At 44.6% G+C, this 26476-nt stretch overlaps 1 protein-coding gene across 1 annotated transcript in view; it reads left to right on the top strand.

Annotated features, from left to right (window-relative positions):
* LOC126106714 (cuticle protein 79-like) overlaps positions 1–16733 on the top strand; it is a 35985-nt gene extending 19252 nt beyond the window's left edge. The window contains exons 2-4 of the mRNA XM_049913095.1: positions 8524–8770; positions 10053–10444; positions 16640–16733. Of these exons, the coding sequence (XP_049769052.1) occupies positions 8524–8770; positions 10053–10435 (630 nt within the window). The 3' untranslated portion in view covers positions 10436–10444; positions 16640–16733. The remainder of the gene's footprint in view (positions 1–8523; positions 8771–10052; positions 10445–16639) is intronic.
* Positions 16734–26476: the final 9743 nt, after the last annotated feature.

Raw genomic sequence — 26476 nt, 5'->3', positions numbered from 1 at the left:
TGAAGAGCAGAGGGCAGCTCACAAAACTGTTCTTCCTCATCCACACTGCAGCCTGGACCTCGAACCTTCCATGTGTATGGTTCAATGAACGGTGCCGTCTGTAGGAGGCGTTACATAGATGATGGGGAGGTTACTGATGCAGCAAGACGTTGCCTCTGATGTCGACCATTAGAGTAGTAGAGCCACCCCCCCCCCCCCGAGTAAGCTGGCATAAGGCTGTCGCATTGAACAGAGATTATGTTCAAAAACAACGTTTTGTAACCAGAAGAGTTGGGGATAATTTGATGCACTGGAACCCCGAATGGAACCAACCTGCTTTCAGAAAAAAAAGTGTGTTGCGTTATTCATTGATCACCCCTCGTACAATTTGGCGTCTCGCAAGTTCTGCCGTTAACCCCGTGCTGGACTCCAACGGCCTCGTATCACTAGCAATCGAGGTGACAGGCATCTTATTCACGTGGCTTTACCAGATCGTGCAGCCTGGCCTCGATCCCTGAATCAACAGATGGGGACGTTTGCAAGACAACAACCATCTGCACGAACAGTTCGACGACGTTTGCAGCAGCATGGACTATCAGCTCGGAGACCATGGCTGCTGTTACCCTTGACGCTGCATCACAGACAGGAGCGCCTGCGATGGTGTACTCAACGACGAACCTGGGTGCACGAATGGCAAAACGTCTTTTTTTCGCATGAATCCAGGTTCTGTTTACAGCATCACGATGGTCGCATCCGTATTTGGCGACATCGCGGTGAACGCACATTGGAAGCGTGTATTCGTCATCGCCATACTGGCGTATCACCCGGCGTGATGGTATGGGGTGCCATTGGTTACACGTCTCGGTCATCTCTTGTTCGCATTGACGGCACTTTGAACAGTGGACATTACATTTCAGATGTGTTACGACCCGTGGCTCTACCCTTCATTCGATCGCTGCAGAAGCCTACATTTCAGCAGGATAATGCACGACCGCGTGTTGCAGGTCCTGTGCGGGCCTTTCTGGATAGAAAAAATGTTCGACTGCTGCCCTGGCCAGCACATTCTCCAGATCTCTCTCCAATTGAAAACGTCTGGTCAATGGTGGCCGAGCAACTGGCTCATCACAATACGCCAGTCACTACTCTTGATGAACTGTGGTATCGTGTTGAAGCTGCATGGGCAGCTGTACCTGTACACGCCATCCAATCTCTGTTTGCCTCAATGTCAAGGCGCATCAAGGCTGTTATTACGGTCCTGATTTATCAGGATCTATTCACCCAAATTGCGAGAAAATGTAATCAGATGTCAGTTCTAGTATAATATATTTGTCCAATGAATAGCCGTTTATCATCTGCATTTCTTCTTGGTGTAGCAATTTTAATGGCCAGTAGTGTAGTTCCTGCTTTAGTCCCGGTCCCATACACAGTTGCTTCTTGTTTGTTTTAATTCACGTGGAACTTATTTTGTATTTCACATGACAAAGTGGTTCCTCATCGTGAAACAGCGGGAAGTGACGCCGCAAAAATCACCGAGCGCAACGTCAACGTTATCCAACTCGACCCTTGAGGCAACGGATCAAGTGTTGACCTGTGGTTTGCGGTGGAGCAGAGCAGCAGGTGGCGGCCGCATTCCCGAAATTTCATCGCCGAGGTCGGCGCCCTGTTGAAGGCATGACGCAAGGCTTTTGCCCACACGGCGGAGGAGGCGTCAGACGCCGCGTGTGAGAGAGCGAGGCCCGCCGAGGTGTTCGGTCAGCCGAGTGACGGTGAAAGGAGAGCGGGCGGCCCAACCCAGCCCAGGCCAGGTCTCACCTTGACCGCCGGCGCGACCACTTTCGCTGCTCGGCCGGGAAAAAAAGCAAAAACACCGAGAAGAGCCGGCCCGTGTCCGAGGCGGCGGCGGCGGCGGCGGCGGCGGCCGTGGCCGGATAAACGGCCGCTCTTGCCGCCCGTGAAAGGCGGACCTGCCGCCAGCCAGACCCCTCCATCTCCGGACACTTTCTCCGGGGCGTGAGAAATCCACCGGCGCGCTCCCCCGAGCTGCCGACCGACTGATTGAACGCACCTTTCCAGTTGCTCCGTGAAGCGAGTGGGCACTTTCTCCTCTCCAGCACCATTTCCGATCACCACAAATCCGATTAAAAAAAAATCGTAACTACTATAATTGTGATCTGTGGCTTTCCCGGCGAATGTGCTGCATCCAAGGTTCTCGGGCGTCCAGCCGGATACGATCGTCGAAGTCCCACGATATTTCGGCGAATAACCGTTCCGCCATCATCAGGTGGTGCATTCCATATTCGCCGAAATATCGTGGAAATTCGACGATCGGATCCGCCTGGACGCCCGAGAACCTTCGATACATAACTACTATCTTATTTGAGATATGTACGTTAACAACGTACTGCTGGAAAGAGCAAACTCTCGACTTTTACATAGTTCCCGGTAGATAGCAGCAGTGTGTGCCCACCCCAGTTCTAGTGAAAATGGCGTCGGGACAACAGAAGGCGTTCTACGTTTTGCGCAGTGTGTGTCAGTAATAACTGTTCATCTTGACTTTCGTACTCGATATGGTGTGGATATCGACAGGAGAGTGCAAAATGGCTAAGCAGGGATGGCTAGAGAACAAATGTAAGGATGTAGAGGCTTATCTCACTAGGGGTAAGGTAGATACTGCCTACAGGAAAATTAAAGAGACCTTTGGAGAAAGGAGAACCACTTGCATGAATATCAAGAGCTCAGATCGAAACCCTGTTCTAACCAAAGAAGGGAAAGCAGAAAGGTGGAAGGAGTACATAGAGGGCCTATACAAGGGCGATGTACTTGACGACAATATTATGGAAATGGAAGACGATATAGATGAAGATGAAATGGGAGATACGATACTGCGTGAAGAGTTTGACAGAGCACTGAAAGACCTGAGTCGAAACAAGGCCCTGGGAGTAGACAACATTCCATTAGAACTACTGACAGCCTTGGGAGAGCCAGTCCTGACGAAACTCTACCATCTGGCGAGCAAGATGTATGAGACAGGCGTAATACCCTCAGACTTCAAGAAGAATATAATAATTCCAATCCCAAAGAAAGCAAGTGTTGACAGATGTGAAAATTACCGAACTGTCAGTTTAATAAGTCACAGCTGCAAAATACTAACGCGAATTCTTTACAGGCAAATGGAAAAACTGATAGAAGCCGACGTAGAAATGTTGGAACACGTGAGGCAATACTTACCCTACGACTTATCTTATATATATATATATATATATATATATATATATATATATATATATATATATATATATATATATATATATATAACGACTTTAGAAGTCGTTTGACAACTGAAAATGCTATATTCTCTTTTCTCTGTGAGGTACTGGATGGGCTAAACAAAAAGTTTCGAACGCTTGGCGTATTTTTCGATTTAACAAAGGCATTTGACTGTGTTGATCTCACAATATTGCTCCAGAAGTTGGACCATTACGGAATAAAGGGAGTACCTCGCAATTGGTTCACCTCTTACTTTAGCAACAGGCAGCAAAAAGGTCATTATTCACAATTTTGATAACTGCTGTGATGTGGGATCTCAGTGGGATACTGTCAAGTGGGGGGTGGGGGAGGAGTGCCCTAGGAATCACTGTTGGGGCCGCTCCTGTTCCTTATTTATATAAATGATATGCCCTCTAGTATTATGGGTAACTCTAAAATCTCTAAAATATTTCTGTTTCCTGATGACACTAGCTTCGTAGTAAAGGATGTTGTGTGCAACACTGACTTGGTTTCACGTAGTGCAGTAAATGACCTCACTTCATGGCTTGTAGATAATACACTAACGTTGAATCACAGTAAGACTCACTTTTTACAGTTTCTAACACACAATTCAACAAAACCTGACGGTTTAATCTCACAGAACGGGTATATGATTCGTGAAACTGAACATTTCAAATTTCTAGGTGTTCAGATAGATAGTAAGCTGTCGTGGAAAGGCCAGGTGCAGGATCTTGTTCAAAGACTTAATACTGCCATTTTCACTATTCGAACGGTATCAAAAGTGAGTTATACTTCGACCCGTAAATTAGTCTACTTTGCTTATTTTAATTCACTTATGTCGTATGGTATTATGTTTTGGGGTAACTCTTCCCCGTTCTAGAAGGATATTTTTGGCTCAGAAACGGGCGGTTCGGGCAATAGGTGGTGTGAGTTCACGAACCTCTTGTCGACCTCTGTTCACGAGTCTGGGTATTTTGACATTGGTCTCTCAATATCTATATTCCTCATTGTCGTTTCTTGTTACCATTATTAGTTTATTTTCAAAGCAGCTTTCACTCGGTTAATACTCGGCAGAAATCAAACCTCCATTTGGATCGGAGTTGCGTAACTCTTGTGCAAAAAGGTGTGCAGTATACTGCTGCATCCATTTGCAATAAGCTGCCACTAGACTTCAAAAAACTTAGCAGTAATCCACGCGCTTTCAAATCGAAACTGAAGAGTTTCCTCATGGGTCACTCCTTCTATTCTGTCGAGGAGTTCCTTGAAAAATTAAGCTGATTCTTATTGTATTGCTGATAGCGTTTACTTAAACTTATGGTCTGACTTTTTCTCAGGTTCATGAACATTTATTTTTATCTGTTATTACTTTTATGTTGTAAGTTCATGTACTGACAAGTTCCATGACCTTGGAGATTCGCTCCTCAATTTGGTCCTACGGAACTTGACGTGTAAATAAAATAAAATAAAGAGTCCAATGTCGGTGTTGAAGGGCCCAGGCGAGGCGTAAAGCTTTGTGTCGTGCAGTCATCAAGGGTTATGAGTGGGCCTTCGGCTCTGAAAACCCATATCGATGATGTTTCGTTGAATGGTTTGCACCCTGAGACTTGTTGATGCCCCAGCACTGGAATCTGCCGCAGTTTGCGGAAGGGGTGCGCTTATGTCAAATTGCATGATACTATTCAGTTGTCGTTGGTCCTTTCTTGCACGAGGTTTTTCCGGCCGCAGCGAGGTCGGAGATTTGATGTTTTGCCGGATTCCTGATATTCACGGTACACTCGTGAAATGGTCGTACGGGAAAATCTCCACTTCATCGCTACCTCGGAGATGCTGTGTCCCATCGCTCGTGCGCCGACTATAAGACGCCTTTGAAACTCATTTAAATCTTGATAACACGCCATTGTAGCGCAGTAACCGATCTAACAGCGGCGCCAGAGACTTGTTGTTTATATAGGTGTTGCCGACCGCAGCGCCGTATTCTGCCTGTTTACATATCTCTGTATTTGGATACGCATTATGAAAGGTCTCTGTTGGATTCTTTTCATGTTAATTTTTTAAAACTGATGTCATTTACGGCATACATTCCACTTCTAAATTTACTGTGCTGTTTCTGACTCTGTCTGGGAGGAGACTGAGCAGTGGAACGTGTTACCTTTACACATAAACAAGAACGATCTGTCACACTACTACATTTTAAAACACAGTTTATATGTAATTCATGTCACACAGTCTCATACCGAACCTACATGTGCTTTCTTTTATATACTGTATATGATAAGATACTGTCATCCCCCTTCCCTTCTGTGTGAAAGGATGAATGAGCAAATGCATTTCTAGTTGCATGCTCGATGGTAGCAGACAAGCCGGTCTGCTAGAGAACAGTAGGACCAACGTCGGAACAGGTAGCTACGCTTTCTAAAAGCAAAGAGGTTTCTATTCTTAGTATGGTCCTGTCCATCCCTTGTCATGTTGGTATAGGAAGCTGCCTCTCTGGTCACTTCCGTTTGTATCTGTGAAGCACCCTCGGTAGAGGCCCACGCCAGTCAGTCCGCGGCGAGCGTCTGAAGTGGTAAGATCTCCGGCTAAGCGCGTCTCTGCTAAGTCAGTAGGACAATGGATTTGTTAAGTTCAGCCTAACTGAAAATTTAATCACCTTTATTTCAGGTTTAGCTCTAAAATTTCTAATGTTATCTTAAATTGCAACGCAGTGTAATTCGAGTGTGAAGTTCAGAATATCTTCCAGTAGTTGCTTTGTCACTACTTTGTGAGTAAAGTGGAACCACGTGTTGAGGATCCGTAACTCTAACTAAAATCATCTATCTCAAATGCGAATGTGTGTGAGATTATAACGTCTCGTCTTCACAATATTTTCCAATATAGCAACTTTTCTTTATGTTCAACCCACGTGGGGTGTACTTTGTGAGACCAGTACCACGTGCTTATACAGTTGTTTGACCATTGGGTTAATAGTAAGTCAATAGTAACCAGTTCGAGGTTTTTCTTTTGCGTTTCGATGTAATTTATTTTAATTATCAAAATTATTGTGGAGCTAAACTCTTTGTGTAAAGCAACTTGACCCCGTGAAGCATGTGGTGTAATCATCAAAGTAGCCCTCAGCTATTCTTTTCGGGAAGATTTCACAGAGAGTTAGTACGAATTTAGTATACCAGTGTGTGGTAATTTCACGACAGACAGGATTGCGCTACGAACGTAACTTCTTTGGGTGAAAATTGAATCGGTTGGTTGTGGTTAATTTCCTCTTGGATATGTTTCAACATTCTTCGTGCGTTATTATATGAATGCAGTGTTGTATGCAGTGTCCCAATCTTGGCTCCATATTTGATGTGTTCCGTAAGATTACAAACTCACATTTTCACAATCCTAAATAAGGCACCAGTTTAGTTATGAATCAAGTTTAATATGCTGAAATTTTAACGGGACAATGATCAACGTTAAAATAAATGTCTAAATATAAACTGATTTATTTCTTTTTATTTAAATTCTATATATATATATATATACACTCCTGGAAATTGAAATAAGAACACCGTGAATTCATTGTCCCAGGAAGGGGAAACTTTATTGACACATTCCTGGGGTCAGATACATCACATGATCACACTGACAGAACCACAGGCACATAGACACAGGCAACAGAGCATGCACAATGTCGGCACTAGTACAGTGTATATCCACCTTTCGCAGCAATGCAGGCTGCTATTCTCCCATGGAGACGATCGTAGAGATGCTGGATGTAGTCCTGTGGAACGGCTTGCCATGCCATTTCCACCTGGCGCCTCAGTTGGACCAGCGTTCGTGCTGGACGTGCAGACTGCGTGAGACGACGCTTCATCCAGTCCCAAACATGCTCAATGGGGGACAGATCCGGAGATCTTGCTGGCCAGGGTAGTTGACTTACACCTTCTAGAGCACGTTGGGTGGCACGGGATAGATGCGGACGTGCATTGTCCTGTTGGAACAGCAAGTTCCCTTGCCGGTCTAGGAATGGTAGAACGATGGGTTCGATGACGGTTTGGATGTACCGTGCACTATTCAGTGTCCCCTCGACGATCACCAGTGGTGTACAGCCAGTGTAGGAGATCGCTACCCACACCATGATGCCGGGTGTTGGCCCTGTGTGCCTCGGTCGTATGCAGTCCTGATTGTGGCGCTCACCTGCACGGCGCAAAACACGCATACGACCATCATTGGCACCAAGGCAGAAGCGACTCTTATCGCTGAAGACGACACGTCTCCATTCGTCCCTCCATTCACGCCTGTCGCGACACCACTGGAGGCGGGCTGCACGATGTTGGGGCGTGAGCGGAAGACGGCCTAACGGTGTGCGAGACCGTAGCCCAGCTTCATGGAGACGGTTGCGAATGGTCCTCGCCGATACCCCAGGAGCAACAGTGTCCCTAATTTGCTGGGAAGTGGCGGTGCGGTCCCCTACGGCACTGCGTAGGATCCTACGGTCTTGGCGTGCATCCGTGCGTCGCTGCGGTCCGGTCCCAGGTCGACGGGCACGTGCACTTTCCGCCGACCACTGGCGACAACATCGATGTACTGTGGAGACCTCACGCCCCACGTGTTGTGCAATTCGGCGGTACGTCCACCGGGCCTCCCGCATGCCCACTATACGCCCTCGCTCAAAGTCCGTCAACTGCACATACGGTTCACGTCCACGCTGTCACGGCATGCTACCAGTGTTAAAGACTGCGATGGAGCTCCGTATGCCACGGCAAACTGGCTGACACTGACGGCGGCGGTGCACAAATGCTGCGCAGCTAGCGCCATTCGACGGCCAACACCGCGATTCCTGGTGTGTCCGCTGTGCCGTGCGTGTGATCATTGCTTGTACAGCCCTCTCGCAGTGTCCGGAGCAAGTATGGTGGGTCTGACACACCGGTGTCAATGTGTTGTTTTTTCCATTTCCAGGAGTGTATATACATCACCGGTTGTCGTAAGATAACTATTAAAAGATTATAATTAATGTTAGTCTGGTTGGGAATTTGGTAAGCTAGACTGGATACCTGGTGAAACAGTTGCTCAGTAATGCAAGGTTAACTTCCCCAGATAGCTCACAGCTCGTAACCCGCTTTTATTGTCTTGAATATCAGCACCACTTTCAGAACAAATTAATGCATCAACATTACAATGCCTATAGCAGTTTCTTTGGCGCTCCAGTGTATTTGCGTTGTGTTGACGCAGGTGGACGTAGCCCTTGCTGCGTCTTGTGGACCTCGGCATGACACGCGTCCTCTCTTTTTCCCACGACAGGTGCTGTACAACTCCGTGCTGATGGCGGCGTTGGTGCTGTCGCTGGTGCCGGGCAGCTGCCTGTCTCAGGAGTCCGGTCCGGTTCCAGAGTACGACCTGCACGTGGAGTTCGAGCCGGTGGAGGTCCACCACGTGGTCAAGAAGCGAGGCGTCATTCACGACGGCGGCCAGGGCGTTGGGCTGGACGGCGCTGGGTATGGCGGTGGATATGGCGGCGGATACGGCGGCGGATACGGAGGTGGATATGGTACGTCACCCTTTGACACGTCTACGTGATTTTTTTTTATCCGTATTCTGACTGACAGATACGTTGGCAGTACGTCCCATAGCGATTTCTATGGTTGTTTCGTGCAGTGTTGCTTGTCTGTTAGCACTGACAACGCTACGAAAACGCCGCGACTCTGGGCCGTGAAGTGAAGCCTGGTGGCCTCTGCGAGAGGTAATGTCTGGAATTTTGCCTTCCTGGCACAGTCTTGACGCTGTAAATCTCGGAATATTTACTTGCCGGACGATAGTCGGACTGGAATGTCCCATCCGTCTGACTCCAACTACCGTTCCGCGGTCGAAGTTTGTTAATTCCCGTCGTGGGGCCACAATCACGTCGGAAACCTTTTCACTATGTGCGTAAAGTGTTGCATTCAGATCAGTGGTTAAGTTCAAATCGTTCAAATGGCTCTGAGCACTATGGGACTTGCCGGCCGCGGTGGTCTCGCGGTTGTAGGCGCTCAGTCGGAACCGCGCGACTGCAACGGTCGCAGGTTCGAATCCTGCCTCGGGCTTGGATGTGTGTGATGTCCTTGGGTTAGTTAGCTTTAAGTAGTTCTAAGTTCTAGGGGACTGATGACCACAGATGTTAAGTCCCATAGTGCTCAGAGCCATTTCAACCACTATGGGACTTAACTTCTGATGTCATCAGTCCCCTAGAACTTAGAACTACTTAAAGCTAACTAACCCAAGGACAGGATTCGAACCTGCGACCGTTGCAGTCGCGCGGTTCCGACTGAGCGCCTAGAACCGCGAGACCACCGCGGCCGGCAAGTCCCATAGTGCTCAGAGCCATTTGAACGATTTGAACTTAACCACTGATCTGAATGCAACACTTTATGCACATAGTGAAAAGGTATACTGGCCATGTGAGAGGATTGCAGGAGCTTGCAGAAGGTGTGCAGGGCACAGAGGTTTAACCAGAAGTCTGATATTTTCTTCTCGGTAGGGCTTTCCTGCTGTGCCCCATTCCTTCAGAATGGAAACCTCTTCTCTTCTCTTTGTGCCATCAGCCAGAATGATTCAGATTCTTGGAGTGTGTTGAGTTGTGTAATGAGCTCTGACGTTTAGTTCTAGTGGCAGGTGCAGTGCAGCTGTCGAAGAACACGGAGGGGTACCAAAGTATGTCGAGTGGTGTATTGAGGTTAGGTGGTGGTGACGTTTCAGCAGCAGGTACAGAGCCCAGCCCAGAGCATCTGGGTTTGCCACCCGCTGACTGTTCCGAAGCGAGTGTGCGCTGATGCCCGGTGGCGTGTCTGTTGCAGCGGCCGGCGCGGTCCCCATCTCGGAGCACGTGGAGGTGGAGCGGCCGGTGGCGGTGCCGGTGGTGAAGCAGGTGGAGGTGAGGGTCCCCCAGCCAGTGCCCGTGGCCGTCCCCCACCCGGTGGCGGTGGCCGTGCCCCAGCCGTACCCCGTGCCCGTGGAGGTGCCGCAGCCCATCGCGGTGCCCGTCGTGCGCACCGTGGCCATCCCCGTGGAGCGGCCGGTGGCGGTCCCCGTGGAGCGCCCCGTCCCGGTCCCCGTGGAGCGGCCCTACCCCGTCCACATCGAGAAGCACGTGCCCGTGCCCGTGCCCCGGCCGTACGCCGTCACCATCCCCGTCGTCAAGCACATCCACCACTACGTCAAGCACGGCGGCTGGCACTGAGCACAACAGGTACGTCCACCACTTCCCCGGCTGAGCCCGACTGTGGGCGGGACCGCCACTGAAGCAGCTATTATTCTGATCACACGCTTTTGTGCAATACATACTGTATTCCTCAGTCATGAATTACCCCAAAATACGATGCCATATGCAAGCAATGAGTGAAAATAGGCGTAGTAAGCTAATTTGCTAACAAGGGAACCTCCCCATCGCACCCCCCCTCAGATTTAGTTATAAGCTCGCACAGTGGATAGGCCTTGAAAAACTGAACACAGATCAGTCGAGAAAACAGGGAGAAGTTGTGTGGAATTGTGAAAAAATAAGCAAAATACAGGGTGATTCAAAAAGAATACCACAACTTTAAAAATGTGTATTTAATGAAAGAAACATAATATAACCTTCTGTTATACACCATTACAAAGAGTATTTAAAAAAGTTTTTTTCACTCAGAAACAAGTTCAGAGATGTTCAATATGGCCCCTTCCAGACACTCGAGCAATATCAACCCGATACTCCAACCCGTTCCACACTCTCTGTAGCATATCAGGCGTAACGGTTTGGATAGCTGCTGTTATTTCTCGTTTCAAATCATCAATGGTGGCTGGGAGAGGTGGCCAAAACACCATATCCTTAACATACCCCCATAAGAAAAAATCGCAGGGGGTAAGATCAGGGCTTCTTGGAGGCCAGTGATGAAGTGCTCTGTCACGGGCTGCCTGGCGGCCGATCCATCGCCTCGGGTAGTTGACGTTCAGGTAGTTACGGACAGATAAGTGCCAATGTGGTGGCGCTCCATCCTGCTGAAATATGAATTGTTGTGCTTCTTGTTCGAGCTGAGGGAACAGCCAATTCTCTAACATCTCCAGATACTGTAGTCCAGTTGCAGTAGCACCTTCGAAGAAAAAGGGACCAAAAACTTTATTGGCTGAAATGGCACAGAAAACGTTCACCTTAGGCGAGTCATGTTCATACTGAGTTGTTTCCTGCGGATTCTCGTCGATTCACTTCTGCCGTACTCAATAACACAAAAAGCTTTCTGTTGAGCGGTCGCCATCTTTGCATCAACTGACGCTGACGCCTAGTCAACAGCGCCTCAAGCGAACAAATGTACAACTAAATGAAACTTTATAGCTCCCTTAATTCGCCGACAGATAGTGCTTAGCTCTGCCTTTTGTCGTTGCAGAGTTTTAAATTCCTAAAGTTGTGGTATTCTTTTTGAATCACCCTGTATACCGACTGAGTAGTCCATGCAAAGAAAGGCAACATCAAGGAGTACGGAAGGTTAGGATCGCCGTGGTCCCGTGGTTAGCCTGAGCGGCTGCGGAGCGAGAGATCCTTGGTTCAAATCTTCCCTTGAGCGAAAAGTTTTATTTTTTATTTTCAGACAATTATCAAAGTTCAGGTACTCACACATAATCAACTTCGCTCTCCAAAATTCCAGGACATGTTCAGATTTGCTTGGACATATGCAGGATTTGACGGTCTACACACGGAAAAATTTGAAAGCGTTAAAAGTATATGTTTTGACAGAGCACAGGGAAAACTGTGCGACTGTGGAACTGTTGCCTTCATTTGTTGCAGTTTATGTGACAAACTCTTACGTTTTCATCACTTTTTTGGGAGTGATTATCACATCCACATGAAAACCTAACTCGGGCAAGGTAGAAGAATCTGTTTACCCATTCGCCAAGTGTACAAGTTAGGTGGGTTGACAACATATTCCTGTCATGTGACGCACATGCCGTCACCAGTGTCGTATAGCATCTATCATACGTCTTTTCCTGTGGAGGAATCGGTTGACCTATGACCTTCCGATCAAATGTTTTCGGTTCCCATTGCAGAGGCACGTCCTTTCGTCTACTAATCGCACGGTTCTGCGGTGCGGTCGCAAAACACAGACACCAAACTTATTACAGTGAACAGAGACGTCAATGAACGAACGGACAGATCATAACTTTGCGAAAATAAAGAAAGTAAACTTTTCACTCAAGGGAAGACTTCAACCAAGGACCTGTCGTTCCGCAGTTGCTCACGCTAACCACGGGACCACGGCGCTCCTGAGCTCACGCTATCCTTGATGTTGCTTATCTTCGCATGGACTATTCACTTTGTATATTTTTCTTATTTTTTCATAGTTCCACACAACTTCTTCCTCTTTTCTCGATTGATCTTTGTTCAGTTTTTCAAGGCCTATCCATTGTGCCAACGTATAACTAAATCTGAGGGGGGTGCGATGGGGAGGTTTCCTTGTAAGGTGTTTATCACCAAAATTTGCAATGACCCTTATTGCATAAGTAGCTGAACTCAAACGTTTCAGCAGATCATCAATGTGTTTCTTCCAATTTAATCTCTCATCAATCGACACACCTAAAAAGTTTGAATATTCTATTTTAGCTATATGCTTCTGATTAAGGTCTATATTTATTAATGGCGTCATACCATTTACTGTACAGAACTGTATGTACTGTGTCTTATCAAAACTCAGTGAGAGTCCGTTTACAACGAACCACTTAGTAATTTTCTGAAAGACATTATTGACAATTTCATCAGTTAATTCTTGTTTGTCAGGTGTGATTACTATACTTGTATCATCAGCAAAGAGAACTAACTTTGCCTCTTCATGAACATAGAATGGCAAGTAATTAATATATATTAAGAACAACAAAGGACCCAAGACCGACCCTTGTGGAACCCCATTCTTGATAGTTCCCCAGTTTGAGGAACGTGCTGATCTTTGCATATTATGAGAACTGCTTATTTCAACTTTCTGCATTCTTCCAGTTAGGTACGAATTAAACCATTTGTGCACTGTCCCACTCATGCCACAATATTTGAGCTTGTGTAGCAGAATTTCATGATTTACACAATCAAAAGCCTTTGAGAGATCACATAAAATCCCAATGGGTGGTGTTCGGTTATTCATATCATTCAAAATTTGATTGGTGAAAGCATATATGGCATTTTCCGTTGAAAAATCTTTCTAGAAACCAAACTGACATATTTTTAGTACTTCATTTTTACAGATATGTGAAGCTACTCTTGAATACATTACGTTCTCAACAATTTTGGATAAATCTGTTAGAAGGGAGATTGGACGGTAATTGTTGACTTCAGATCTATCCCCTTTTTTATGCAAAGGTATTTTTCCCTCCTTCTGCTTGGCCATTTAAATTGCTACACCAAGAAGAAATGCAGATGACAGACAGGTACTCATTGGACAAATATATGATACTAGAACTGACATGTGATTACATTTTCACTCAATTTGTGTGCATAGATCCTGAGAAATAAGTATCCAGAACAACCGCCTCTGGCCGGCCGGGGTAGCCGAGCGGTTCTAGGAGCTACAATCTGCAACAGCGCTTCCGCTACGGTCGCAGGTTCGAATTCTTTCTCGGGCATGGATGTGTGTGATGTTCTTAGGTTACTTAGGTTTAAGTAGTTTTAACTTCTAGGGCACTGATGACCTCAGAAGTTAAGTCCCATAGTGCTCAGAGCCATTTTCAACCACCTCTGGCCGTAATGGCATAAATGGCTCTCAGTACTATGGGACTTAAGTTCTGATGTCATCAGTCCCCTAGAACATAGAACTACTTAAACCTAACCACATCACAAACATCCATGCCCGAGGCAGGAGTCAAACCTGCCACCGTAGCAGTCGCGCAGTTCCGGACTGGGCGCCTAGAACCTCTGCCCGTAATAACGGCCTTGATACACAGGGGCATTGAGTCAAACAGAGCTTGGATGGCGAGTACAGGTACAGCTGCCCATGCAGCTTCAACACGATACCACAGTTCATAGTGAGTAGTGAATGGCGCATTGTGACGAACCAGTTGCTCGGCTACCATTGACCAGCCGTTTTCAGTTGGTGAGAGATCCGGAGAATGTGCTCGCCAGGGCAGCAGTCGAACATTTTCTGTATCCAGAAAGGCCCAGACAGGACCTGCAACATGCGGTCGTGCATTATCCTGCTGAAATGTAGGCTTTCGCAGGGATCAAATGAAGGGTAGTGCCACGGGTCGTAACACATCTGAAATGTAACGTCCACTGTTCAAAGTGCCGTCAACGGGAACGAGAGGTGACCGAGACGTGATCCCATACCATTACACCGGGTGATACGCCAGTAAGGCGATGACGAATACACGCTTCCAATGGGCCTTCACCGCGATGTCGCCAAACACGGATGCGACCATCATGATGCAGTAAACAGAACCTGGATAAAAACTTCCTGGCAGATTAAAACTGTGTGCCGGAACGAGACTCGAACTCGGGACCTTTGCCTCTCGCGGGCAAGTGCTCTACCAACTGAGCTACCCAAGCACGACTCACGCCCCGTCCATGTTCGCAGAAGAGCTTCTGTTAAGTTTGGAAGGTAGGACACGAGGTACTGCCAAAAGTAAAGCTGTGAGGACACGGCGTGAGTCGTATTTGGGTAGCTCAGTTGGTAGAGCACTTGCCCGCCATAGGAAAGGGTCCCGAGTTCGAGTCTCGGTCCGGCACACAGTTTTAATCTGCCAGGAAGTTTCATATCAGCGCACACTCCGCTGCAGAGTGAAAATCTCATTCTAGAACCCGGATTCATCCGAAAAATGACGTTTTGCCATTCGTGCACCCAGGTTCGTCGTTGAGTACACCATCGTAGGCGCTCCTGTCTGTGATGCAGCGTCAGCGGTAACCGCAGCTACGGTCTCCGAGTTGATAGACCATGCTGCTGCAAACGTTGTCGAACTGTTCGTGTAGATGGTTGTTGTCTTGCAAACGTCCCCATCCATTGACTCAGGGATCGAGACGTGGCTGCACGATACGTTACAGCCATGCGGATAAGATGCCTGTCATCTCGACTGCTAGTGATACGAGGCCGTTGGGATCCAGCACCGCGTTCCGTATTACCCTCCTGAACCCACCTATTCCATATTCTGCTAACAGTCATTGGATCTCGACCAACGCGAGCAGCAATGTCGCGACACGATGAACCGCAATCGCGATAGGCTACAATCCGACCTTTATCAAAGTCGGAAACGTGATGGTACGCGTTTCTCCTCCTTACACAAGGCATCACAACAACGTTTCACCAGGCAACGCCGGTCAACTACTGTTTGTGTATGAGACATTGGTTGGAAACTTTCCTCATGTCAGCACGATGTAGGTGTCGCCACCGACGCCAACATTGTGTGAATGCTCTGAAAAGCTAATCACTGGCATATCACAGTATCTTCTTCCTGTCGGTTAAATTTCGCGTCTGTAACACGTCATCTTCGTGGTGTAACAAGTTTAATGGCCAGTAGTGTATTATATGGATGCACAGCGTGAAGGAACGGACACATCACATTCATGCAATTGTTTCGCGTCGATGGCCAATGGAACCACCTTCTCCAGTGCAGATGCCCATGAAAGGTTCCAGGTTCGAGTCCCAGTCTGCCACACAGTTTTCATCTGGCAAGGAATCTGAAGGCAGTGCACACTGGGCTGAACGTGGAAGACCCTTTCTCTGCGCAGTTTATCTGGCCAGGGAGTTGAACCTAATTGCAAATTTGAAATGATGTATCAACTATAGTTAAAAACAAGGCACAAATAGTACTTAAAAAATTCATTGTATCTACGTGGGCCACAGATTTATCTCCTGAGTTTGTCCGTGACTTTGATTACCATTTAGAATATTCTCATGTGAACATTGTGTTTGCTCTATGGCCCAATGGCACTCAGAATGTTCAACAGGTGATAAATACTTCGTTCTTGATTTTCGGATTATATCTATGTGCAACTGAACAAATGCAGTTTCGTTGTAAGAAATAACACATGTTCAGTACGGTTACATACAAAGTCAAATGTAGCGTTTAAACTTACAAGTTCTGCTGTTATACTTCCTGTTCTTGTTAAGTCCTAGAAGCTTAAAATGTTTTCGATGGTGCTGAACGACATTCGTACACTATTTTTTGAAAGAATACACACCGCCATTTGTGTGTTACTGTATTTTTCTTCTGTACAATCTAGATTTCAGCTTTCACGCCATTATCCAGCACAATGTTCTCTTGCTGTGTACTGTGCCAGGATCACAAATACACAGTTCAACCCATTTGCTTAACATTGATACGAGTATAAATGTCACTAAATTAACGGCTTTTGTAGGAATGCAGCGCACTGTTGTACAGTATCTGTTTACTGGCTTTCGGCTGATTTTACCAGCTACTGTCTGTCTTCTGTTCGCAGGTCACTTCAAAGAGGTCCGACTGACTGACATTCGCCACATCTGCGCCTCTGCACCCCATCCGTCGCACAGCCATCTCTCAGGGAATACTCCTCCCATCATCTTGTTATCAATCGTTATGTTTGTGTACAGTATTGTTGCTCGTTGATGACATTTTTTTATAATAATAATTAATTCCAAAACATATTCCCACTGTTTTTATTTCACTTCTTTGTACTTTGGTACCCTTTAAAGCAATGTTCTTAGGAGTTTATTAGACCAATTTGAAGAGCGTTACGTACCATCAGTGTCTCACTTTACGATACAACTGGTATTCTTGTTTCGGCACTTATCGTGCTGCTATCGATCCGATGTGCATAGTGAGAAATGTCGGTATCAGCGTATGGAATGGTGCGGAGAGAAAATAATACTTCACTATCGATCCGATGTGCATCGTGAGAAACGTCGGTATCAGCGTATGGAATGGTGCGGAGAGAAAATAATACTTCACTATCGATCCGATGTGCATCGTGAGACATGTCGGTATCAGCGTATGCAATGGTGTGGAGAGAAAATAATACTTCACTATCGATCCGATGTGCATCGTGAGACATGTCGGTATCAGCGTATGGAATGGTGTGGAGAGAAAATAATACTTCACTATCGATCCGATGTGCATCGTGAGACATGTCGGTATCAGCGTATGGAATGGTGTGGAGAGAAAATAATACTTCACTATCGATCCGATGTGCATCGTGAGACATGTCGGTATCAGCGTATGGAATGGTGTGGAGAGAAAATAATACTTCACTATCGATCCGATGTGCATAGTGAGAAATGTCGGTATCAGCGTATGGAATGGTGTGGAGAGAAGATAATACTTCACTATCGATCCGATGTGCATCGTGCGACATGTCGGTATCAGCGTATGGAATGGTGCGGAGAGAAAATAATACTTCACTATCGATCCGATGTGCATCGTGAGACATGTCGGTATCAGCGTATGGAATGGTGCGGAGAGAAAATAATACTTCACTATCGATCCGATGTGCATCGTGAGACATGTCGGTATCAGCGTATGGAATGGTGCGGAGAGAAAATAATACTTCACTATCGATCCGATGTGAATCGTGAGACATGTCGGTATCAGCGTATGGAATGGTGTGGAGAGAAAATAATACTTCACTATCACTTTAATGAGAATTATAATTTGTGTGCCTTATACGAGGAACACACGTACAGAAGTAACAATTGAAAACCTTCCGGAGTCTATTACGAACGTATCAGGTAATCTGCAACCTATGCGAGTAATATGGACTACGTGCCCACTATCTTGGATATTCAAAAAAATGTGAACTAAAGGTTGCGTCAGCGTGTGTGTGTGTGTGTGTGTGTGTGTGTGTGTGTGTGTGTGTGTGTGTGTCTGTGTGTGTGTGTGAGAGAGAGAGAGAGAGTGAGAGAAAGAGAGGGAGAGAAAGAGAGCTCTATTGTTTACTCGCTGGCAGAGGCGTATTTAGGTCACTGCAGTCTAGGGAGCTGCCTAGAACAGAGGAATTTAAGGGGCGGCTTATTTTAAGGGATGATTTATAAGCTGTTACTATTATTTCAAAACATTTTATTCATAGCTCTTGACAAGACTTTACTTGCAACGAAATGAATATGAATAACACTGGCAACAATCAGCTCAAATTTCATGAACGATCTGGTCAAGCAACGGAAAAAGGACAGCGTCTGTTTTTGACATGACGTTAGGTCGTGAAAGTGTGACCGTTATTCAGTATCGTGCGTACTTATATGGCATACGATGGAATCTCGTTCCTTCGTGATAGGAGAGGCCACCAATACTGTCATAGGAGTAGCCAGTTCAGACACTCAGCAATTCCCTTCCAAACTTGAAATCCAGAGAAAATACCGCCACTCATTCAAATAGCCAGCCATTGGCTGGCAGTTCTGTTTGAACTGTAAATTGTGCAGTTGTCTGGTGTTAGTACTAATCATATCTACATCTACGTGATTACTCTGCTATTCACAATAAAGTGCCTGGCAGAGGGTTCAATGAACCACCTTCAAGCTGTCTCTCTACCCTTCCACTCTCGAACGGCACGCGGGAAAGATGAGCGCTTAAATTATTCTGTGCTAGCACTGGTTTCTCTTATTTTATCGTCATGATCATTTCTCCCTATGTAGGTGGGTGCCAACAGAATCTTCTCGCAGTCGGAGGGGAAAACTGGTGATTGAAATTTCATGAGAAGATACCGTCGCAACGAACAACGCCTTTGTTTTAATGACTGCTACTCCCATGGATAATGGAATGTAGTCGAATTAAGTCGGGTGACGCTGAGGGAATTAGATTATGAAATGAGACACTTAAAGTAGTAAAGGAGTTTTGCTATTTGGGGAGCAAAATAACTTATGATGGTCGAAGTAGAGAGGATATAAAATGTAGACTGGCAATGGCAAGGAAAGCGTTTCTGAAGAAGAGAAATTTGTCGACATCGAGTATAGATTTAAGTGTCGGGAAGTCGTTTCTGAAAGTATTTGTATGGAGGGTAGCCATGTATGGAAGTGAAACATGAACGATAAATAGTTTGGACAAGAAGAGAATAGAAGCTTTTGAAATGTGGTGCTAGAGAATAATGCTGAAGATTAGATGCATAGATTACATAACTAGTGCTAGTGAGGAAGTATTGAATAGAATTGGGGAGAAGAGGAGTTTGTGCCACAACTTGACAAGAAGAAGGGACCGGTTGGTAGGACATGTTCTGAGGCATCAAGGGATCACCAATTTAGTATTGGAGGGCAGCGTGGAGGGTAAAAATCGTAGAGGGAGACCAAGAGATGCATGCGCTAAGTAGATTCAGAAGGATGTAGATTGCAGTAAGTACTGGGAGATGAAGAAGCTTGCACAGGATAGAGTAGCATGGAGAGCTGCATCAAACCAGTCTCAGGACTGAAGAAAAAACAACAACTCCCATTCACGTATCATGTGTGTGGCACTATCTGATCTATTTCGCGATAAAACTAAAAGAGCTGCCATTCTTTGAAATTTTTCGACGTCATCTGTCAGTTCCACCTGATGCGGATCCCACACAGCACAGCAATACTCCAGAATAGGGCGGACAAGCGTGGTATATGCAGTCTCTTTAGCAAACCTGTTGCACCTTCTAAATGTTCTGCCAATGAATCGCAGTCTTTGGTTTGCTCTATCCACAACATTATCGATGCGATCGTTACAATTTAGGTTATTTGTAATTGTAATCTCTGTTTAGTTGAATTTGCAGCCTTCAGATTTGTGTGATTTATCGCGTAATCGAAAGTTAGCGGATTTCTTCTAGTACTCATGTGAATAACTTCACACTTTTCTTTATTCATGGTCAATTGCCACTTTTCGCACCATACAGATATATTATGTAAATCATTTTGCAATTCGTTTTGGTCATCTGATGACATTACAAGATGGTAAATGACAGCATCGTCTGCAAACAATCTAAGACGGCTACTCAGATTGTCTCCTATGTTGTTAATATAGATCACGAAAAATAGATAGCCTAGGACACTTCCTTTGGGGAAAGCCGGATATTACTTTTGTTTCAGTCGATGACTTTCCGTCTATTACTACGAACTGTGACCTTTCTGACAGGAAATCACGAATCCAGTCGTACAACTGAGGCGGTATTCCATAGGCACGCTTGTGAGGAACTGTGTCGAAAGCCTTCTATAAATCTAAAAATAAGTATCGAAAATAGTGCAGCGAGTGATTTATCTTAGTCAAGCGTTTACGCTATAGGAAACAATAGTAACGGCGCGCAAGAAATCATTTCAGTTGGCTCAAATGACGTATATAATGTGAACGATGATAGTGATATAGTTTCTGACGATCGTGCGATATGGATAATAAATTCATTCTTTCTCGATCATATCCCTAAACAAGGTCTACGGCACAGAATTCGGCCTTCTGCAGTTCATAAAGTTAATGTAATGACTTTCGGTGGTACGTAAATAAAGGTTTGTTTTTCAGAACTATGAGGCGTGGCTATAAACAACAAAAGCTATATTTGGTATACTCTCAAAGTAAGGGAAGTATCTTTTGTGTCCCGTGTTTACTGTTTAGAGGAACATCTTCTGTCCGAAGACTAGTTTGATGCAAGTCTTCATACTACTCTATCCTGAGCAAGCTTCTTCATCTCCCAGTACTTACTGCAACCTACATCCTTCTGAATCTGCTTAGTGTATTCATCTCTTGGTCTCCCTCTACGATTTTTACCCTCCACGCTTCCCTCCAGAACTAAATTTGTGATCCCTTGATGCCTCAGAACATGTCCTACCAACCGATCCCTTCTACTAATCAAGTTGTGCCACAAAGTCCTCTTCTCCCCAATTCTATCCAGTACCTCCACATTAGTTACATGATCGACCTATCTAATCTTCAGCATTCTTCTGTAGCACCACATTTCAAAAGCTTCTCTTCTGTTCTTGTCTAAGCTGTTTATCGTCTACGTTACACTCCAGATGAACACCTTAAGAAAAAGACTTCTTAGCAAGACTGAAATCTACATTCGATGTTAACAAATTTCATTTCTTCAGAAATGCTATTCTTGCCATTGGCATCGCCGCGGGTAGCCGTGAGGTCTAGTTCGCCTTGTCACGGTTCGCGCGGCGCTCCCCGTCGGAGGTTCGAGTCCTCCCTCGGGCATGACTGTGTGTGTTGTCCTTAGTGTAAGTTAGGTTAAGTAGTGTGTAAGCTTAGGGACCGATGACCTCAGCAGTTTGGTCTCATAAGATTTCACCACAAATTTACAATTTCCTCTGCCATTGCCAGTCTACATTTCGTATCTTCTCTACTTCAAAAAAAAAAAAAAATGGTTCAAATGGCTCTGAGCACTATGGGACTCAACTGTTGTGGTCCTAAGTCCCCTAGAACTTAGAACTACTTAAACCTAGCTAACCTAAGGACAGCACACAACACCCAGCCATCACGAGGCAGAGAAAATCCCTGACCCCGCCGGGAATCGAACCCGGGAACCCGGGCGTGGGAAGCGAGAACGCTACCGCACGACCACGAGATGCGGGCTTCTCTACTTCGACCATCATGACTTAGTTTGCTGTCCAAATAGCAAAACATCTAGCACTTTAAGTGTTTCACTACCTAATCTAATTCCCTCAGCATCGACTTCATTCCATTATCCTCATTTTGTTTCTGTTGATGTTCATCTTATATCCTCCTTTCAAGATACTGAGCTTTGCGTTCAACAGCTCCTCCAAGTTATTTCCTGTCTGGCAGATATATAGTGTCAAGGGCAAAACTCAAAGTTTTTATCTCTTCTCGCGGCACTTTAATTCCCACTCCAAATTTTTCTTTTGCTTGCTCAATGTAAAGATTGGATAACATCGGGGATAGGCTACAACCTTGTCTCACTCGCTTATCAAACACTGCTTCCCTTTCGTGCCCCTCAACTCTTAATAACTGCCATCTGGTTTTCGTATAAGCTGTAAACAGCCTTTCGCTCCCTGCATTTTACCCCTGCTACCCTCAGAATTTCAAAGAGAATATTCCAGTCAACATTGTCAGGAGCTTATTCTAAGTCTACAAATGCTATAAATGGAGATTTGCCTCTCTTAACCTATCATCTATGATCTTGCATCGCGTGTTCCTACATTGCTCCGGAATCCAAACTGATTTAATGACTGAAAAAACGATCAGTCCCGAAATACTTACCACGAAATTTCAGCTGAAAATAGGAAATGTGTGCTAAATTTAAAAGTTAGAGGGCTAATCACGGGGAGGATAGATAAGAAACTAACATCACAACTTGAGAATGAAGTAAAATCTTGGAGGCACTTTTTGAAATGAGTTGTTGCCGTGTTCAGAAACTTGTTCATAGGAAGCCTGTCTTGCAGAGATCACAATTATGGGTTTAGGTCAACACATTGCGGAAATTTCGAGATGGCACTGCAGCTAATAGCAGAATTAGATCGTTTCGTAACTAAACATACGGAACTTTATGGAGACAGAGGAAAAGGGAGCACATCGTATTTTTCTGTTCAAGCGTGTGAAGAGTTTATATCAATTCTGGCAGAAAGCGTGGTGAAGTAGATGGAAGGAAATTCAATATTTTTCCATTATATTGGCATTCACCCCCGATATTACACATATATATCGGCTATCTGTTGTTATAAGCTGTTTATCGAAAGATGGATTTCCTTTTTGTCTGTTTTGTGCCAAATTAAGTGCCTCACAATCAATATATGTCACACGTTTTGATCCCCGCAAATTCACCCATCAAAACTTACAGATGAACTGCCTCGCACTTGTCCAGTGTCTTTACAGTAAAAATTGTGTCTCCATTACCGTTATAAAAAAAATGGCTCTGAGCACTATGGGACTTAACATCTATGGTCATCAGTCCCCTAGAACTTAGAACTACTTAAACCTAACTAACCTAAGGGCAGCACACAACACCCTGTCATCACGAGGCAGAGAAAATCCCTGACCCCGCCGGGAATCGAACCCGGGAACCATTACCGTTATACAGATGCCTTTTGCCTTCCTAGATGAAATCATTGCCTCAGTTCGCAAACATTTCCATTGTCTTGGGAACGATGGTGTCATTACCAGTATAATACAAAATATAAAGAGACAAAATGTACAAAGGCACTATAAAAAAGGGAAAAAGCAGATAGGAAACAGCATCGGCCATTCGAAGCGGACCGTGAGTCGATTCCACTGGAGTAAAGGTCGAAATCCGAAATAATTTCTATTTCTTAGTTGCAGCTGATCATTAAGTAAATTTTCTCTATCAGTAATGAGATGTTTAAAAATTTTCAAATCTTCAGGAGTGTCTATCTTACATCCTTTGACTTCATTAAACAAAAGTTCCGTATCTGTCAGAGGCTTGGGAGAATGGGCCATTTGGACAAGATGTTCAGCAAATGTAGATCCACGTGTTCCATCACCGTTTCTAGTCGGCAGATGCTCTTCAAACCTAACAGACAGGGCCCTTCCTGTCTGGCCAATGTAAGAACAGGGACATTCAGCACAAGTGATCTTATATACACCAAGCCTCTAAAAGTTGCAGAACTTTTGCATAATGAAGTCAAAGGATGTAAGTTAGACACCCTTGAAGAACTGAAAATTTTTAAACATCTTATTACTGATTGAGAAAATTTACTTAATGATCGCCTGCAACAAAGAAATAGAAATTATGTCGGATTTCAACCTTTACTCCAGTGAAGTTGACCCACGGTCCGCTTCGAATGGCCGATGCTGTTTCCTATCTGCTTTGTCTCTTTTTATAGTGCCTTTGTACATTTTGTCTTTATATACATTATACTGGTAATGACACCAGTTGCAGAGGTGGTTCTTAATTTGCCTTTTATGCTTCGCGCGCCTGTGTCTCCCATACTAATTTATTAGTTACTGTAGTGGAGTTTTGCCCTCTGATTATAATATATGAATGTAAATTTTCTTGCCTTGACTTAGTAGCCAGTTCTTAGGAATATTCGTTAACGTACTGTACCACTAGGTAGGCAGCTGTCCCTTTGCAGGACTGTTCCTGTCACATTTTGTTTATTATTTACGTTTGCTCTAAGTAATTTTGAGACAGCTTGTCGCTTGCGCTTGAGCTCGCGCATACGCTTGGTCGCTAGCCGAGCCTTGCCGCGAAACTATCTGCTCGCGACACCTAGTTTCCCTGTTGCTTACGTGTGACCCTTATTTCTGGCCCGGCGTGCCTCCGTCTACGATTTTCTTATAGTTTTTAGTATCGACAGACATAATCTTATGATTATGCGTCTTTATTCTGTAACATTGTAAGTAGACTGTATAGGTTTTATGTTGGTAACGCCACGTAGCGCTCTGTATGAAAATCACTGACTGTGCTGTGTGCAGTCCAGTGTTGCCAACTCGAAAAAACCCGAGTCGCTAGATTCAATATCAAAAGTCGCTAGAAAGTCGCTAAAACTGATTTTACTATGGGTGTACTGAAAATTTCGTGCTGTGAATGGCGCAGTAAGCCAGTGTGTGTGGGGGGGGGGGGGGGGGGGACGGATGGGGGAGAGCGGGAGTTGTCTTAATTAAATGACGCATCGCTTGCAAGAACATACATATAAAATACGCTAACATTTAATTAAACATGTTATCATAATTGACGCAACACATAAATTGTTGTTTCAATCACAGTAGTCAAATATACTAGAAATATACAACTATATTTGCAATAAAAGAAAGCAAGAACTCAAATTAGGTTACAAAATATACACATACCAGTATGTGAACTATTCATCGTTGTCACTCAGAAGATCGAATAACTCTTCTGCTTCATGCTCTAACAGAATTGTAGTTGATGTAGAGTGTTGAACATCGCTCAAAAGGTGATGTTGCAGTTCGACTGGTTTTGTCGCAAAAGAGTAACTTTTCTTTGTTCCAATAAGCTCCAATACGTCTGACGATATGTCAAAAGATGCACAATCTTTATTTTGTTTCTTCATCTGGTCTCTCAATATGATCAAAGCATTAATTGACTTTAACGATAATCTGTTACGTTGTTTAGTTTTTATAATGTTCATGGAACTGAATATTCTTTCCACTTCTGCATTTGAATGCGGTAGGCATACAACTGTCATTGCTAGCTGTGAAATCAAAGAAAAAGGATTCTCTCCTGCGGCATTTTTATACTGCAAAACCTCACTCCAAAATCGAACAGTGTTAGTAGTGTTATTCCACACAATGAAGTTGGTATTATGCCATTCTTGCAGCATACCGTCTATGAAATCGCCGCTAAAACCCAATTCTTTGGCTACATCCGCTACAGCATTATTTTTATTCACTTGTAGTGTTTCTTCAACATCCAGCATTGACTTTTTTTCAGGATCGTAGCGTTACTTGGCAGTCTTTGTTGAATTTCTTTTATGAGTTTCAGACTAAACTGAATGCATCTCTTCTTCAAATAAACTTTATTTTCTTCAGACAAACTTGACTCGGACAATTTCTGTTCAAACGTAAAACCAAGGTTCGGATTTGTGAACATACATTCGCTTGTCAACAAATCAACAGTTGGAAAAACTATGTTTTGTCCGAGTAACTGCAGGAGAAATAGAAGTGTATCTAGTAATTTAGTGGTGTCATTGTCTTCTCCTTCATAAGCTTTTATTGCTATTTGTACGTCTTTTAAAGCATGTTTAAGGTAACACATGTAAAGATGATTTGAGTCGTCACAAATGTGCTAAATGCTGAACAATGCTACATGATCTGCTAAGAACTTAATTTAACTTAGTAAATCTAGAACAAAGTCAGTGTAGTACCCATTCTATAGTTAAAATCTTAGTTTTGTTGATGAAAATACTGGCCCAAAATAGTTTTGATTCGTACTTCAAAAGTCGTCAGTACTCCAAACGTCGCCAAATAAGTCGCTAAATAATTTTTGTCGCTAAAAATTTTTTTTGGTCGCTAAGACGAAGGCAAAAGTCGCCATTTCTAGCGACAAAGTCGCTAAATTGGCAACACTGGTGCAGTCTGTGGCTGGTTTGCATTGTTGTAATATTCGCTGTTGTAGTGTTGGGCAGCTGGATGAGAACAGCGTGTAGCGTTGCGTAGTAGAGTTGGGCAACACGATTCTTTTTCCCGATTCGATTCCTACGATTCAATCTCACATTGCGAATCGATTCCTACGATTCGTTCACGATTCTTTCACAATTCATTCTAGTCTGCGATGGCACGATTCTTACGGAATGCAAAAAGTTCTATATCTTACTCACAGATGGCAGGACATGTCTGATATTTTCAATGGGGTTAGAATCGATCTGTGTCGTGATTAGATATGCCAGAAATAGCTTATGAGTAAACATGCATACAACAGTATGGA

Source organism: Schistocerca cancellata, chromosome 10 (genome assembly GCF_023864275.1).
Source record: "Schistocerca cancellata isolate TAMUIC-IGC-003103 chromosome 10, iqSchCanc2.1, whole genome shotgun sequence".
Classification (NCBI taxonomy): Eukaryota; Metazoa; Arthropoda; class Insecta; order Orthoptera; family Acrididae; genus Schistocerca; species Schistocerca cancellata.
This window is presented reverse-complemented; position numbering and strand designations above follow the sequence as displayed.